General features: G+C 42.0%; 1 protein-coding gene across 13 annotated transcripts in view; it reads right to left on the bottom strand.

Annotated features, from left to right (window-relative positions):
* RASAL2 (RAS protein activator like 2) overlaps positions 1-15,747 on the bottom strand; it is a 492,268-nt gene that overhangs the window by 62,164 nt on the left and 414,357 nt on the right. For all 13 annotated transcript variants that reach the window (XM_073593398.1, XM_073593397.1, XM_073593390.1 and 10 more), the window contains 3 exons: positions 6,123-6,276; positions 5,897-5,995; positions 1,617-2,171 (listed from right to left, as the gene is read on the bottom strand). In XM_073593398.1, coding sequence (XP_073449499.1) covers positions 1,617-2,171; positions 5,897-5,995; positions 6,123-6,276 — 808 coding nt within the window. The remainder of the gene's footprint in view (positions 1-1,616; positions 2,172-5,896; positions 5,996-6,122; positions 6,277-15,747) is intronic.

A 15,747-nucleotide genomic window follows, 5' to 3' on the forward strand; every position in this document is an offset into this window, starting at 1 on the left:
TTGCATGTAACAGAGATTTATTCATTCTATGTTTGGTTTCGGCTATATTCAGGGTAGGCATTTTCTAAGTTTTATAGCTTGTTTAGCGGCTGTTAAGATCTGTATTAATAATTTAAATTGTTTCCTTTGTATAAATTCCGGCCTTAGGTTTAGAAGGGCCAAAGCTCGGTCTGGAGAAATAGTGCTTTTGTACATAGCTGAGGGCCGATTGGATTTTTATACACCGCTGCACCAGATTTTGCACTCTCCAATTTTAGCAAGTCAACCCCAAAGTGTCAATTTGCCTTGTAACAGTATGGGCAGTATGGACAGTAAAAAAAAAAAAAAAAAAATCCAAAACTTTTTTTTTTTTTTTTAAATATTGAATACAGCATGGAATGTTTAAACCCCTGTGAGTTTTTATTTTCTTTGCCACCTGTGTCCCTTATGAAAGATCTCCTTCACTTTCTGTCATGTAGATACAACAGGAATCCACAACTTAGAAATCCTGTCACTGGTCACAGGTCTCTCCATTAGAACATGTCTCCTTTATCACTGTTCTGGCATCAACTCAAAAATGCAACTCTTTCTTTTCTTTTAGCCCTAGTTACAGTGGTCAGCAGGACAAATCTTCCTAGTGGGGACACAGACAAACAATAACATGACAGGGGTTCAAAGACCTCACTGCTCTATCCAAAACTGAAGAAAGTTTTGGCTTTATAAACACTTTAAAGCGTTACTTGAGCATTTCAGAAAAAATGAAAAGGTTAATTGACATCATACACCAGTGATGGAGAACCTTGGCACCCCAGATGTTTTGGAACTACATTTCCCATGATGCTCATGCACTCTGCAGTGCAGTGGAATATCATGGGAAATGTAGTTCCAAAACAACTGAGGTGCCAAGGTTCGCCATGAGTGTCATACACTCTCCTCACCCCCCCAGGACTAATCAGAACCATGCTGACTGGTCACTGCTGGCACTGAGCATCGCTCTGATCTGTTCTCGAAGTGCTGCAAAACGGAGAGGGTGAGGCGAGGAGATTTCAAATCCTCAGATCGCTACATCGGCTCTGTGGGCAGAGACCGCTCGGCATCCACAGGAATAAGTATAGTGAGGACCAGAGAAGTTGGGAAGGGTGTTAGTTCACCTTTTCATATTTTCTGAAGCGGTCAACACTTTAAGCTCTATTCACATTTCCTGAACGTGCGACAACACACTGGAAACTTGAGTTTTGCCACCTTTTGGAAACGTGCTGCAAACTCACACCGCGCTTTAGGTACCATTCATTTTTAATGACACCCCAACTCTGGTTAGTAGACAGTTTGCCACATGTTTTGTCACGCAGCAAACGCAAAAGGCACAAGGACAAATCGAGCAGGGTCTAACATAGGGCAGCCCATTCAAGTAAAAAAATGTGTGAAAAAACTGAGCGTGAACACGCGTTCCCGCTACAGGCAAGTGTGAATGCAGCCTAAAAGGGTAGTCTGAAGCAGAGCGATCCTTTTTACATTACACATCCCTGTACATGTTCAAACATTACTGTGAAGATTCAGCCAGTCATATTAGCTCAGTTCTGATTAAAAGACACCACACCGAGATATAAAGCTCTAGAGAACTACAGAAATGTCCTTACCTTGGCTCTGCCGGTGCTTTGTAGGATGTGGACCAGCGCACAGGCCATCTCCTCCTTATTACGGACACTGATCACTGGCTCCAGCACAGAACATAGCATGGTGTAATTAATTGTAATAAATTCAGCAAACTCCTTGTACTGCTCCATGGGCAGGATAGTGATCGTCTGATAGCGGGATTTAATACGTATGGAAGGTCCCCCAGTTTTGCCTTTGTTAGCGGTAGGTGTGCTCACAGGGTACCACTTCTCTACAAACTGCCTGCCAGTCACACTGGCCATTGGGATGTTCACTAGTCCCACATAATTGTTCTTATCCTTTTTCTTTTTCTTCTCTACATCCTTATAGATGTGCACAGTGATATTGTGGATAGGGGGCAATCCAGAGAATTCAAAGTGCTCTCCCCAAAAGATATTGTCTGCTTTTGTTTTGCTTGTGGTACGTGCAAAGAGGGTGTCGTCCAGGCAGAGCTCGCAGAAATACTTCTTTTTGGGGGGCAGATCTTTGGCCTCGATAATCCACAGCCGCAGTACATTTTCTGCCCTTCGGCAGTTGTCCTGAAAGTGAAACAACAGGAAGTCAGAAGTATTTCTAAGCCAAGTGTCAAAAGACTTCTCCATTCAAAACTGAAATAAACTATGAATAACAAAGGAAACATCAGGCTTTGGCATTTTTTTATGTATTCTAGTACAACAGTACTGTAACTTTGCATTCAAGTATATGTCTATGTTAAGGATTATGTTTTTTTTTTTTTTTTTTTTTTTGTCCTCAGAAACGGAAGCAAATTGTCACCTATGTGTCACCATAAATATATATACATGCATAATAATTCACTTTCTAAACTTCTAGAATTTTCATGCACTGAGTACCATTCTCTGCAACTTGGAATTCAACTTCCATTAGTGCCTTTTGGCAGCAAAACAGAATGAGGATGCAGAGCAACGTAAATGTAAACTAGACTAAAAGCTTGTATGGTATACGAGTCTCTTTCATGAAAGGCTAATTCATAGTGACACATTTGATTTAAACTCTTATGTGCTGCTGGGTCTATTTTAAGCAGCTCCATTAACTCCTGATATGTCTAGAAGGAAACTGAAGTTATTTAACCACTTCAATACCGGGCCTATTCTGGCACTACATGTAAAAATCATATTTTTTTTTTGCTAGAAAATTACTCATAACCTCCAAACATTATATATGTTTTTTAGCAGACACCCTGGGGAATAAAATGGCAGTCATTGCAACTTTTTATCTCGCACGGTATTTGCGCAATAATTTTTCAAACGCCTTTTTTTTTTGGGAAAAAAAACAGTTTCATGAATTGAAAAACAAAACAGTAAAGTTAGCCTAATTTTTTGTATAATGTGAAAGATAATGTTTTGCCAAGTAAATGGTTACCCAACATGTCACACTTTAAAATTTCGCAAACTCATGGAATGGCGCCAAACTTCGGTACTTAAAAATCTCCATAGGCGACGCTTTGAAAATTTTACAGGTTACCAGTTTAGCGTTAAAGAGGAGGTCTAGTGCTAGAATTATTGCTCTCGCTCTAACGCACGCGGCGATACCTCACGTGTGGTTTGAATGGTGTTTACATATGTGGGCGGGACTTACGTGTGTGTTTGCTTCTGAGCGCGAGCTACCGGGGACAGGGGCGTTTAAATTTTTTTTTTTTTTTATTTTACTTTATTTTTTTTATTTTTACACTTTTTTTTACATTTCATTTGTTTGATCACTTTTATTCCTATTACAAGAAATGTAAACATCCTTGTAATAGGAATCTATCGTGACAGGTTCTCTTTATGGAGAGATGCGGGGTCAATAAGACCCCACATCTCTCCTCCAGGCTGTAAAGCATGAAATCGGAAAAAAAAAAAAAAGTTCTCATGCTGACAGCCGCGATCGCGGCTTTGTTTACATGCGGGGTCTGAGAGTGACGTCATAACGTCACACCCAGGCCTCCAACGGTCATAGAGATGACTGGTGACCATCTGGTCACCAGTCATCTCTATGGTCGTCATCCGGCGGCGTCCGATTCTTTCTTTGGGCCCCTGATGGCACAGGAGAGACCGGAGAAGCACTGGATGGCGGCAGGAGGGGTGGGGGGGGAACGTCCCCTCCCGTCGCCTATATTAATGATCAAGCGGCAGAACTGCCGCTATGATCATTCTTATTGTGCACAGAATCTCCACCTGCAAATAATGATATCTGAATGATGCCTGTAGCTGCAGGCATCATTCAGATATCCCCGCACAAAGTCAAGGACGTCATATGATGGTGTGCGGTATTGAAGTAGTTAAAGTAGTTAAGTAGTAGCTGTAGTTGGTGACAGGACCACAATAATAAAAATTTTAAATATTAAGATATAGAAAAACCTAAACACATAGCTAGTCATAGCTGTGCCTGATCCAGAATAAGTTAAGCAGGCTCAATTGGTCACTCTTTAAACTTAAAGTAGAACTTCAGTCATTTTTCATCTTTCCATCTATTAAATCTTCTGCCCTTGTTGTTTTAACTTTGGATAGTAAATTTTTTTTTTTCTGCCAGTAAATACCTTATACAGCCCACTTCATGTTTCTTGTTTGGTAAAAAGCCTAGGCTTGTGACATCATGCACAGCTCTCTCTCTTACTCTCATGAGAGTATGCCAGGAGGGGGGGGGGATGGGAGTCGTAAGAGGGTCAATGAGAGCTGCAGAGCTGGAGGTATGCCTCTGTGTAAATCCAGGAAGTGAACAGGCAGCAGCTTCTACTGCCCACAGTTAAAATGATTGCAGGTAGACTCAGTGGAGGGAGATTTCTGCAGCCTATTTGGCAAGTATAGAATCCCAGTATATATAAAATAATATGCAAAGTGGTTGGAGGGAAGCTTCAGAATGGCAAAGATGTTTTTATTACAAATTATATGAGCAGATTGCAGTTCCTCTTTAAAGTGATACTAAAGTCTTGTTTTTTTTTTTTTGTTTAAAAATAACAAACATGTTATACTTACCTTTCTATCGGGTCCCTCCTGCCCCCACAGCAAGCAGCTTGTGCCTGTACATGCAGGATTACCATAAGCAGATATTGCTGGACTGGTTGAAAATGTATCCCATCTATGGATGATATTAGTCTTGTCACAGCAGTGTCACGACAATTAATGTAAAATGGGGGAAGTTTGGTTTGGGACTTTAATGAAGCCAAGCCTGGTAATGACATGTATTTCCATCCCTGGGGACTATGAATGAAACAATGGCCTGGTAAGGTCATGTGTTTCCATCCCTATTGAATTCCTTTGAGTGTCACAACAGTGACAGTATAAACAGTACATTAACGTGTTACTAAACCCAGGACCCTGCATTCATTATATCTGGTCTCCCACACTACACAGAACATCATTTTAGTAAATATAAACTGCTAAATACCTTTTCTCATTAGCAGTATATAGCAGTCTTATGACATCTATCAGTGTCTTGATAAAACTTGTAGGAGGAGTTTTCATTCTACTCTGACTGTCCAATGAGGCAGCAAGACCCCTGATGCTCTGTTTGGACAGTGCTGATTGGCCCTGTGCTGATCACATGTACCCTCCCAAGAGAAGAAAAAAAAACTCTCTAGCAATACACACCAAATGTGCAGAGCGCCCCCAAGGTTCTGTTCAATCAGTAGATGGATTGGGGACAGTAAAAGAAGGGGATGAACTGAGAAGGCAGGATCAAACAGCATTTTTACACAACGTGCAGAATTAACCCCCCCCCCCCAGGTTCTACAGTGAGTATAACCAGCATGCTTTACTGCACATACATACTGATTTTACTGTTATGGGTTTAGGAACACCTTAACCAAATGCTATAAAATTCCAGATCGAACAAAAAAAACGTACCAATAGTTATGCAAAGCAAAAATGACTGCATCATGTCTGCTTTTCTGTCTTGGATGAATGGTTTATAGGTTTTAGGCCTATAGCAGGAAAAATACAGGATCCAGCAAGTTCCTGCTTTTATGAAAGGGATTTATGCAAACCAGCTATCCTACACATTGCAATTCCATACTCCATACACACTTCTCACCCCCCACAAACCTTACCAGGAAACGTGCTCTCAGCTGCAAGATCTGATCATTAACGCTTATATGGCTTCAGATCACAATGAAATCAAATACAAACATGTTATTCTGAGTGTTTACAGATGACTGGCGCTGCCCTTTAGTAGAACATCACTATTGTGCTGCTCATTAGTAAACTTACTGTTGAAAAAAAGATTGATGAAAACGATCAGCACCGAGCTTGTTTTCCTTGACGCTTACCTTGTTAGGTTGGACAGTCCTCCGCAGATTTTCCATCCACTTATCTCTCTCTGCTGCAGATGAGCAGCTAAAACATTTGCTGCCGCTGGAGTATGTGACCTGACAGGAGCGTATTGACAAGTAAAAAGAATAAAAAAAAAAAAAAAAGGGAAATAAATCAAAAGGTCACTCAGGCATCGGAGTTAATCATTTACACTCGGCCTCATAAAAATACATACTGCCTTACCTCAAAACAAAAGTCTTGGCCCAATATGCTGCTATGTAATGGCTTCACCAGGATTTTATCTTCTGTCGCCAAATCCAGAGCTTCCACTGCACTGCCTGGGCTCAGCAAGGACTCATGGGAACGAGATTCTTTCAGTTTAGGTAACCCACGTGACCTGCATTAAGAAAAGGCTGTAATTAAAACAGCTGCCAGTCCCTAGGACATGGGAAATACCTATTCATTTGCAAATTATGTCATTTCTACACAATACACATGGAGAACAGGACTGGCCCACCCAGTGGTTTCCAGCAAAAGGCCAAGTGATCAGCAACTAAACAGTCTAAGAAGATACCTGCCAAACTGTAATGCCACTTTTTTTTTATTAATTATAATTTGGAGTGGTAATGTTGGTTACAGATGATTTTTTTTTTTTAAACCGAACCGATCCCCCATCCAAACATTCAATTGCGTTATTGTATTGTGACAGTGGGACTCCGCTCCTAGAATACACGGATCAGTGCTGCAGCCAATTAGCTGCAAGTGGTGATCAAGTAAAAATATACTGATAGTCCCATTCGGGAGGAGTCGATCATTCCTCTTAAACGGGAACGGCCATACATGCATCAGCATTCGGCTGTTTTCTGCTGAACCAGCTTCATTTGCAGGTATGGCTGGCTTTGGAACATGGGTGCTCAACCTGTGGCCCTCAAGCTGTTGCGGAACTTTGAAGCATTGCGAGGCTGTCAGTTAAACAAGCATGACTCTCAAAGGCAGAGGCATCATGGAACTTGTGGTTCCGGAGGGCCACAGGTTGAGCACCCAGGTTCTAAAGCCAGCCCATACATGGATCAAAATGCAGCTGGTTCAGCAGAAACTGTCCGAATGTTGATCCATGTATGGCCATTCCCGTTCAAAAGGAATGATTGACTCCTCCCGAACGGGACTATCAGTATCCAGCACAACAACTGGAAGGCCACAGGTTGAGCACCCATGTTCTAAAGCCAGCCATACATGGATCAAAATGCAGCTGGTTCAGCAGGAACCGGTCAAATGTTGGTCCATGTATGGCCATTCCCGTTCGAGAGCAATGATCGACTCCTCCCGAACGGGACTATCAGTATCCAGCACAAAAGCTGGAAGACCACAGGTTGAGTACCCATGCTTTTACTTAGGTGCTCAACCTTTGGCCCTCCAGCTGTTGCGGAACTAAGTCCTATCATGCCTCTGCCTTTGGGAGTCATGCTTGTAACTGTCAGCCTTGCAATGCCTCATGAGATTTGTAGTTCCCCAACAGCTGGAGGGCCACAGGTTGAGCACCCATGTTTAGAACCTCTGTCAGGTTTTATTGCTTTGTCCCATTTGCTGTCCCAGTTACAGTGGTCACCAAAACAGTCAGTGCAGACACAACGGTAGGGCTCAGAATTTCCTTTCTGGTTATTACATCTTGGCTCCTGTGAGATTTCATTTAATTTCCCATCACAGTGACAACTATCACTCGAACAGAAAGTGAAGAAAGCTTTTAAACGGGATACATACAGCAAAAAGTCTTCCCCATTAAAAAAAATTTTAAAAAAAGTTTATTTTTCTGGAATTGCACTTTAAAAACAATAAGCATACCATAGGGTTGATTTAATAAAGGCAAATCAACTCTGCACTACAAGTGAACTTCGGAAGTACAGTCGCAGTAGATATGAGGGGAAGATCTGAAATGAGGGGAAGTTCTGCTGATTTTATCATCCAATCATGTGCAAGCTAAAATGCTGTTTTTTTAATTTTCCGTGTATGTCCCCCTCAGATCTACAGCAAGTGCACTTGTAGTGCAAAGTGGATTTGCCTTTAGTAAATAACCCCCAATGTTACTTTCTCTCTTTTTACTCTCTGTTTTGTTAGTCATGACATTTTATGAATAACCTTTAGGCACCTTCTTATCGATTTTGTAGATTGGGATGACTGAAGGAGGTCACAAAAAATATTTCTAGAATGTTCAGTTTTGGAAGTATTCTTTTTGACATTTATAAACACATTATATCACCTGCAGACTACACAGCATTTCTTTGCACACAGGGCAGCAAATAAAAGGGTTAAAAAAAAAAATGAAAAACAAAAATTGGTATTCAGGAAATTTACACCAACAGACAATATACTGTATTCTAATAAAGTTTTCTTTTATATATAAAATGGAGAAAATTGTGTTTTGAAAGTCCATCCTAATATTCAAAGCTCCAGGTAGATTTAAAAATCTTAAAAGGGGAAGTTATAATAAGTTTACGTAAAACAAAAACAAAAAAATTCCATAAAGTTCTGCCTTTCAGAATTGCTTACAATAGAGATCTGCATCAAACAACTGAACAGCAATCAGAACAATTAAATAATGACATTTTTATAAGCCGCTATTACCTCCATTGTAACACAGGGAATAGAACTAGAGTATGCATGCTGTGATACACAATAAAATTGGACTTACATGAAGCAATTATACAGCCACCTTGCTGTGCACGACCAAATCATAGCTAGGACTCATGTCACGAAACCTCACCCATCCATCGCTCCTTTGCACAGGGGTCAAGGGTCACATGCCGGCAGGGAGTTGAATAGGCCAGGAGCAATGTCAGGTAACCAGGCCGGGCATCCTGGCCGGAAGAAGACGTCCTTGCAATCTTAATAATATTACCAAATGGGCTGAATTCTGATCATTCCGGGCTCAGGGGCAGAACTGGCAATCGGTGGAATAAAATCTGGTCTCAAATAGCTGGCTACTGCATCCTTCCCCCTCCTCCTTTTAGCATCCCGCCCCTCAGGTAGCACAAACAGAGTCCCGGTGTGCCCAGGCTGCTGCTCTCTGGGCCTGTTGCTATGACAATGCACCTATAAGCAGATTACAGCTTGCAGGCAAGAAGCTGCAGCCGGGCTGGCTCAAAGAGCATGCTCTGTAAACATTGCAAAGGTCACCTTTTCAAGCAGCTTCCCTTGCATAAACCCGACCCGAACAGGGAGATGCTGAGGAGGAAAGGGGGGGGGGGTCTTCTGAAGAACTGCACTGCACTTTTCCCAAGAGGGGACAGATCAGTGACACTTAATGCGTCAAACCTCCTGGAAGCATCTCCGCTGGGAGAAATTACCACCTTCAACCCTTTACTGGCATCTGCTTATTTCCTGACTCTCTAGTCATCGCACAATATGACAAAACGGGCACCTTGGTGGACCTGGGACTGAAGACTGGAAAAAAGACAACTGCAGGGAGTGATGGGGGGGGGGGGGGGGGGGGCACAGATTTGCAAATCAGCTTTTTAGTCAATGCCTAATGATCTCAGAAACAAACATGACAGATTCTTTCCCGGACACATTAGCCCCGCACAAGCTGTGGTCAGATGCACAGGAAAGGGTTAATGGTGCAGCTCTGGAACAAGATGGCTGCCTGACACTTAAACCCAAACTAGCAAGGGATCAAAGCAACCTGCAGCCAATGCACACTGCTGTACGGATGGATTACAGGGCTCTTCCTGTATTACCAGGGAAGCTATTGGAAAACTGAGCAGCGCTTAGCTGGCCTTGTACAGACGCAGATAATCCCATGGAAGAAGGATTACAGTAAACAGCACGAGCCACGGGGGCAGGGAAGGGAGCACCATAAAGAGCATCCTTTACACAATATAAATCCACATCAGGCAACACGAACCTCTAATAGGTATGGTTAGAGCTGGAGCCTATTACAAGAAACCACTATCATTATTCTGTGTAACGAGCAGCCTTGTCAGTCACCTGAATCTTAATGCCTATTAATGCACCAAGGATGGACTATACAGCAAGTGACCCGAGTTCTCCAGAATTCTCTATTTATAGACATGAAATCTACGTACATCGAACAGTAATTCGCTCATCAAAGACTATATTCTGCCAACCAAGAGTTATCAGCCATAACGAAGACCGACAAATTAGGGCACATTGGAGGAACTGTTGAGTCCAATTTAGTAGCTTGCTGCCAGTTTAAAAAAAAAGTACCTTCGTTAATATCAAAAGAAAAGTTACAGTGCCTTGAAAAAAGTATTCATACCCCTTGGAATTTTCCACATTTTGTCATGTTACAACTAGAGCTGCATGATTAATCATTAAGAATCGTTACCGCAATTTTTGCGATCTTGACAAAGTATTTCCCGATTCATTCTATGCAGAGAATTCTCTCTGCTCTGCTGAAGTCAAAGGAAAAAAAACAAAAAAAAAAAACAGGCAGTCTGCCAAGAATCACAACATTCTTTAGCAGTGGAACTTAAAGTGTAGGTAACCCCCCTATAGTTTTTAGCCAAGGAAGCTGCCATCTTAGTATAGCTGATTCCCCTTTTTTGGATAATTGCCTGTAGTCAATTAAGACAATTAATGGGTGGAACCAGTGATCCTTGGAGCTACTATTTATTTTCAAAGTTTAATGTCTGTAATGTGGTTATGACTAAGGCCTTATAGGCTGAAACGCGTCAACTGTTCTCATTTGTGTTTGGTCACTGCGGCTTGTCAATAAATATTACACTTTTTAAGAGCAATCACCAGAAGTATAAACATTGCAACTTTTTGTCCTTTAGAACAAAGGAATACACTTTGGTGTGTAAATAAGGAAAGTTTAACCACTTAAACACCAAATCTTTTTCTGACATTTGTTGCCTTCAAGTTAAAATCATTTTTTTTTGCTAGAAAATTACTTAGAACCCCCAAATTACACACACACACACACACACACACACACACACACATATATATATATATATATACATATATACATATATATATATATATATATATATATATTTTAGTAGAGATCCTAGAGAATAAAATGGTGGTTGTTGCAATATTTTTCGCCACACTGTATTTGAGCAGCAGTCATTCAAATGCAATTTTTTGGGGAAAAAATTACACTTTAATTAAAAAAAAAAACCTAACCAGTAAAAAGTTAGCCCAATTTTTTTTTGTATAATGTGAAAGATTTTACGCCGCGAGAATCGTGATCTTTTTATTCTAAGCAAAAAAATTGTGATGATTCTCACTTTGGCCAGAATCGTGCAGCTCTAGTTACAACCAAAAACGTAAATGTATTTTATTAGGATTTTATGTGGTAGACCAACACAAAGTGGCACATACAGGAATTGTGAAGTAGAAGGAAAATGATAAATGGTTTTCACATTTTTTTAACAAATATGTGAAAAGTGTGGCTAGCATTTGAATTCAGCCCCACCTTTATTTATTATACCCCACCCCACCTGTATTCAGTCAACCACCTTTCGCTGCAATTACAGCTGAAAGTGTTTTTGGGGATGTCTCTACCAGCTTTGCCCCTCTAGAGATTGAAATATTTGCCCATTTTCTTTGCAAAATAAATCAAGCTCCATCAGACTGGATGGAGAGTGTCTGTGAACAGCAATTTTCAAGTCTTGCCACAGATTCTCAATCGGATTTAGGTCTGGACTTTGACTGGGCCATTCTAACGCATGAATATGCTTTGATCTAAACCATTCCATTGTAGCTCTGGCTGTATAGTTAGGGTCATTGTCCTGCTGGAAAGTGAACCTCCACTCCAGTCTCAAGGCTTTTTGCACACTCTAACAGGTTTTCTTCCAGGTTGGGTTCACACCGAATACGGATGTGGCTCACAGCAGGGGTCCGGTGCGTCCCTGTTCTCTGTTTCAGGGACAAATTAGGCTCAAATGTTTGCTTTAATTCGGACCTGAAACAGAGCCAAAGACGCACAGGACACCTGTTCAATATGCTCCACAGCCACCACGGACATGTGTGAACCAGCTCTATTGAGAGCTAGTCACAGTCTCCTGTCATGTGAATTGGATGCGGGGAAACCAATTCCAATTCCGCATCCAATGTGAACCCAGCCTAGGATTGCCCTGTGTTTGGCTCCATCCATCTTGCCATCAACTCTGACCAGCTTTCCCTGTCCCTGGTGAAGAAAAGCATTCCCACAACATGATGCTGTCACCACCATGTTTCACAGTGGGGGTGGTGTGTTTAGGGTGAGGTGCAGTATTAGTTTTCCGCCACACATAGCATTTTGCTTTTAAGCCAAAAAGTTAAATTTTTGGTCTTATCTGACCAGAGCACCTTCTTCCACGTTTGCTGTGTCCCCCACATGGCTTCTCGCAAACTGCAAACAGAACTACTTATGGCTTTCTTTCAACAATGGCTTTCTTCTTGCCACTCTTCCATAAAGGCCAGATTTGCGGAGTACACAATTAATAGTTGTCCCGTGGACAGATTCTCACATCTGAGCTGTGGATCTCTGCAGCTCCTCCAGAGTTACCATGAGTCTCTTGGCTGCTTCTCTAAAAAAAAATCCTCTCCTTGCCTTGGTAGGTTTGCAGTTGTGCCATACTCTTTCTATTTTTGGATGATGGGTTGAACAGTGCTCTGTGAGATGTTCAAAGCTTGGGATATTTTTTTATAACCTAACCCTGCTTTAAACTTCTCCACAACTTTATCCCTGACCTTCATAATGCTGTTTGTTCACTAAGGTTCTCCAACAAACCTCTGAGAGCTTCACAGAACAGCTGTATTTATACTGAGATTAAATTACACACAGGTGGACTCTATTTACTAATTAGGCGACTTCTGAAGGCAATTGGTTCCACTAGATTTTAGTTAATGGTATCAGAGTAAAGGGGGCTGAATATAAATGCACGCCACACTTTTTGGATTTTTATTTGTGAGAAAAATTCCCTTCCATTTCACAAATATGTGCCACTATGTGTTGGTCTATCATATACAATCCCCATAAAATACATCTCGGTTTTTGGTTGTAACATAACAAAATGTGGAACATTTCAAGGGGTATGAATACTTTTTCAAGGCACTGTATTTGTACTTCTCTAGAACTGGCACCTGTGGTTTGTCCAGCTCTTCGTGGCAAATAAAAAGCACCAGGAAATTAAGAATAAAACTGTTTTGCTCATAGTGACTACATGTTCCTTGTTTCCATTTGCCTGCATGGAATGCACAGGTGTTCCATGCATCCTAGTGCAAGCAGTCCCTTTCATGTCTATTGGGACGCAGTGGCTGCGTGGACTCCACCACTGCACTCAATTTGACATTTGTGTGGATGTGTGTCCCCGAATGCAGACAGTGAGTTCGGGGACATGCACCTGCAAGGATATCAAATTTGGAGCAGAAGCTGTGTCTGTGCAGCCACTGCGTCCCAATAGACTTAGATAGAGACTACCTGCATGCGGATGTATGAGACACCTGCACAGTCCTTGTGGATTTCCAGTTAAAAATTGCTCTTTTTTTCTTAGAAAACAATAATAAACTTTCATGATATGCACTAATTGAGTTGCTAAAGGTCTAATTAGAAACAACCGCCCAATGGAGACATTCAGCAACACTCCCATCTCTCACTGACAATGGTTGCCCTGTGCAGCCCAATGTAGCTACTCACAGACATTTCCCAGTACCGTTGTCTGTGTCCATTTAAAAAGTCCCTGTCAGCCCAACATAGGCTAGCACTGCACAATCCAGCCCAGCACAACCCAGCCTTGCTCCACCCCATCTGTGACGTCACATTCTTTCCATGAATAAGAACGCACATGCGCCTCCTTCATGAGAGTGCGCCAAGGGGGAACCTAAAAGGAAGCTTCGGGAAATGACGCCGCTATCAATGTGGTGTAGTGGGTAGCACTCTCACCTAGCAGTAAAATGGGTTGCTGGTCCGAATCCCAACCACCTGCCTGGAGTTTGCATGTTCTCCCTGTGCCTGTGTGGGTTTCCTCCGGGTACTCCGGTTTCCTCCCACACTCCAAAGACATGCTGGTAGGTTAATTGGCTTCTGTCTAAATTGGCCTTAGTATATGAATGTGAGTTAGATTGTAAGCTCCTTGCGGGTAGGGACCGATGTGAATGTACAATGTATATGTAAAGTGCTGCGTAAATTGACAGCACTATATAAGTACCTTAATGTGAAGACACGCCCGCCAGCCGCCTTTAGTACAGATTGGGGACTGTCCAAAGGAAGGGGTTCTATATAAAAAAAGTTTTTTATGCAAAATTCCCAATGCTTTCTCCTATTTTTATAATTAGATTAAATTGTAAAAATGTAAGAATCCTTGGAGAAAATTGTATAGAAACCTCTAAAAACAGAGCCCACAGAATTGATTTGCTTTTTAAAGAAGATAATTGCCATAGCAGGCTTGTCTGGCATTCTAAGCAGCTAGGCATCTTACAAAACACGTATCATAGATTACACATTTCTCTGTGTATTACACTAATGAAAAGAAAACGAGATGATGCACATTATAACTAACATCTCAGATATGTGACACTTATTATACAGGGCAGATAACAGGCATACTCATCCCATACCAGGTAGATAAAAACCTACACAGCTCATTAAACCAGGCAACTTAAAAATAACATTGTCTTAATAAATGAATCCCTGCATCCAGCAATGACAACAAGCTAAGTGAAGTCATCTATATCAGCCAAACATGCTTTCATTTACTGTAGTTACATCAATGAAAGCCGATTGGTTTCTATTGGTTGCACTTGTTGCTAGCTTGCAGAATAAACACTATAGGGATTATCATGGCAGGCATAAACAGAGCAGCAGAATGTAAAGCTGAGGTTTAGGGATGAGTCTTATTGCAAAATTACATTGTTCAACCTGGACCAAGCATGCATATCTAATACCTGAGCCTTCAATCATTGTAGTAGTCACCGCAGCTACAGTGACAGCAAGTCTTCCAGGTCCAGTGCCAAGCAGCTGCCCTTCTCCATAGTAACTACAGGGGGTTGCTCGCTTGGCATGGCCGCCATCCACAGAATGCCTTTGTATTTTTTTTTCTTTGAAAACAAGGTGCTCTCTGATTGGACAAAGTGGAGATTCTGACGTCAACGGGGGCATCTCTCCAGATTCAGTCACCCTTGACACAGGTAGGTGCTTCCAATGCCACTTATCACAGGGAGGACCAAGAATGATCAAGACAGGTTTTGTAACCTGCTTGATCTGCTGTTCTTGCCCAGTGGTTGTGCCCTGAAGTGTTATGCTTATATTACTGCTGAGCACACTCTATTAAAGTGGTTCTAAAGCCCGAGTTTTTTTTTTTACCTTCATGCATTCTATGCAGTGGCATTCACAGCCACAGAGCCAATCAGGAGAGAGAGGGGGCTGGGCCAAGCCTCAGCTTTGTGTGTGAATGGACGCGCAGAGCCGCAACTCGGGAGCGAGCCATTGCAAGCTGCTTGCTCTGGGGGCAGGAGGGAGGAGCCAGGAGCACCAGAAGGGGAGGATCTGAGCTGCTCTGTGCAAACCACTGCACAAAGCAGGTAAAGTGGTTGTTAACCCACTTCTTTAAAATCCTCCCATTCCCTCTGTACCATAATAATAAGTATTCCTGTGCATTGTAAAAAATGTGACGGATTGTACTTATAATAGGCTCGGCTTCTGGCTCTCAGCTGACTTGTCAGCTCTCTTCTCTCTCGGCTCACAGTTCCAGTGGGTGGGGCCGAGCCCTCCTGCTGGCGTCAGCCGGGAAGGAGGGGGAGAGAGAGAGCCGACAGTTAGCTGAGCGCCGGTCATATAGGTATAGAGGAGCAGATTTTTTACATTACACAGGCACAGGGACACTTATTATAGTACAGAGAGGATGGGAGGATTTAGCTGCAG

This window comes from Aquarana catesbeiana, linkage group LG07, assembly GCF_042186555.1.
Source record: "Aquarana catesbeiana isolate 2022-GZ linkage group LG07, ASM4218655v1, whole genome shotgun sequence".
In the NCBI taxonomy this organism is placed as follows: Eukaryota; Metazoa; Chordata; class Amphibia; order Anura; family Ranidae; genus Aquarana; species Aquarana catesbeiana.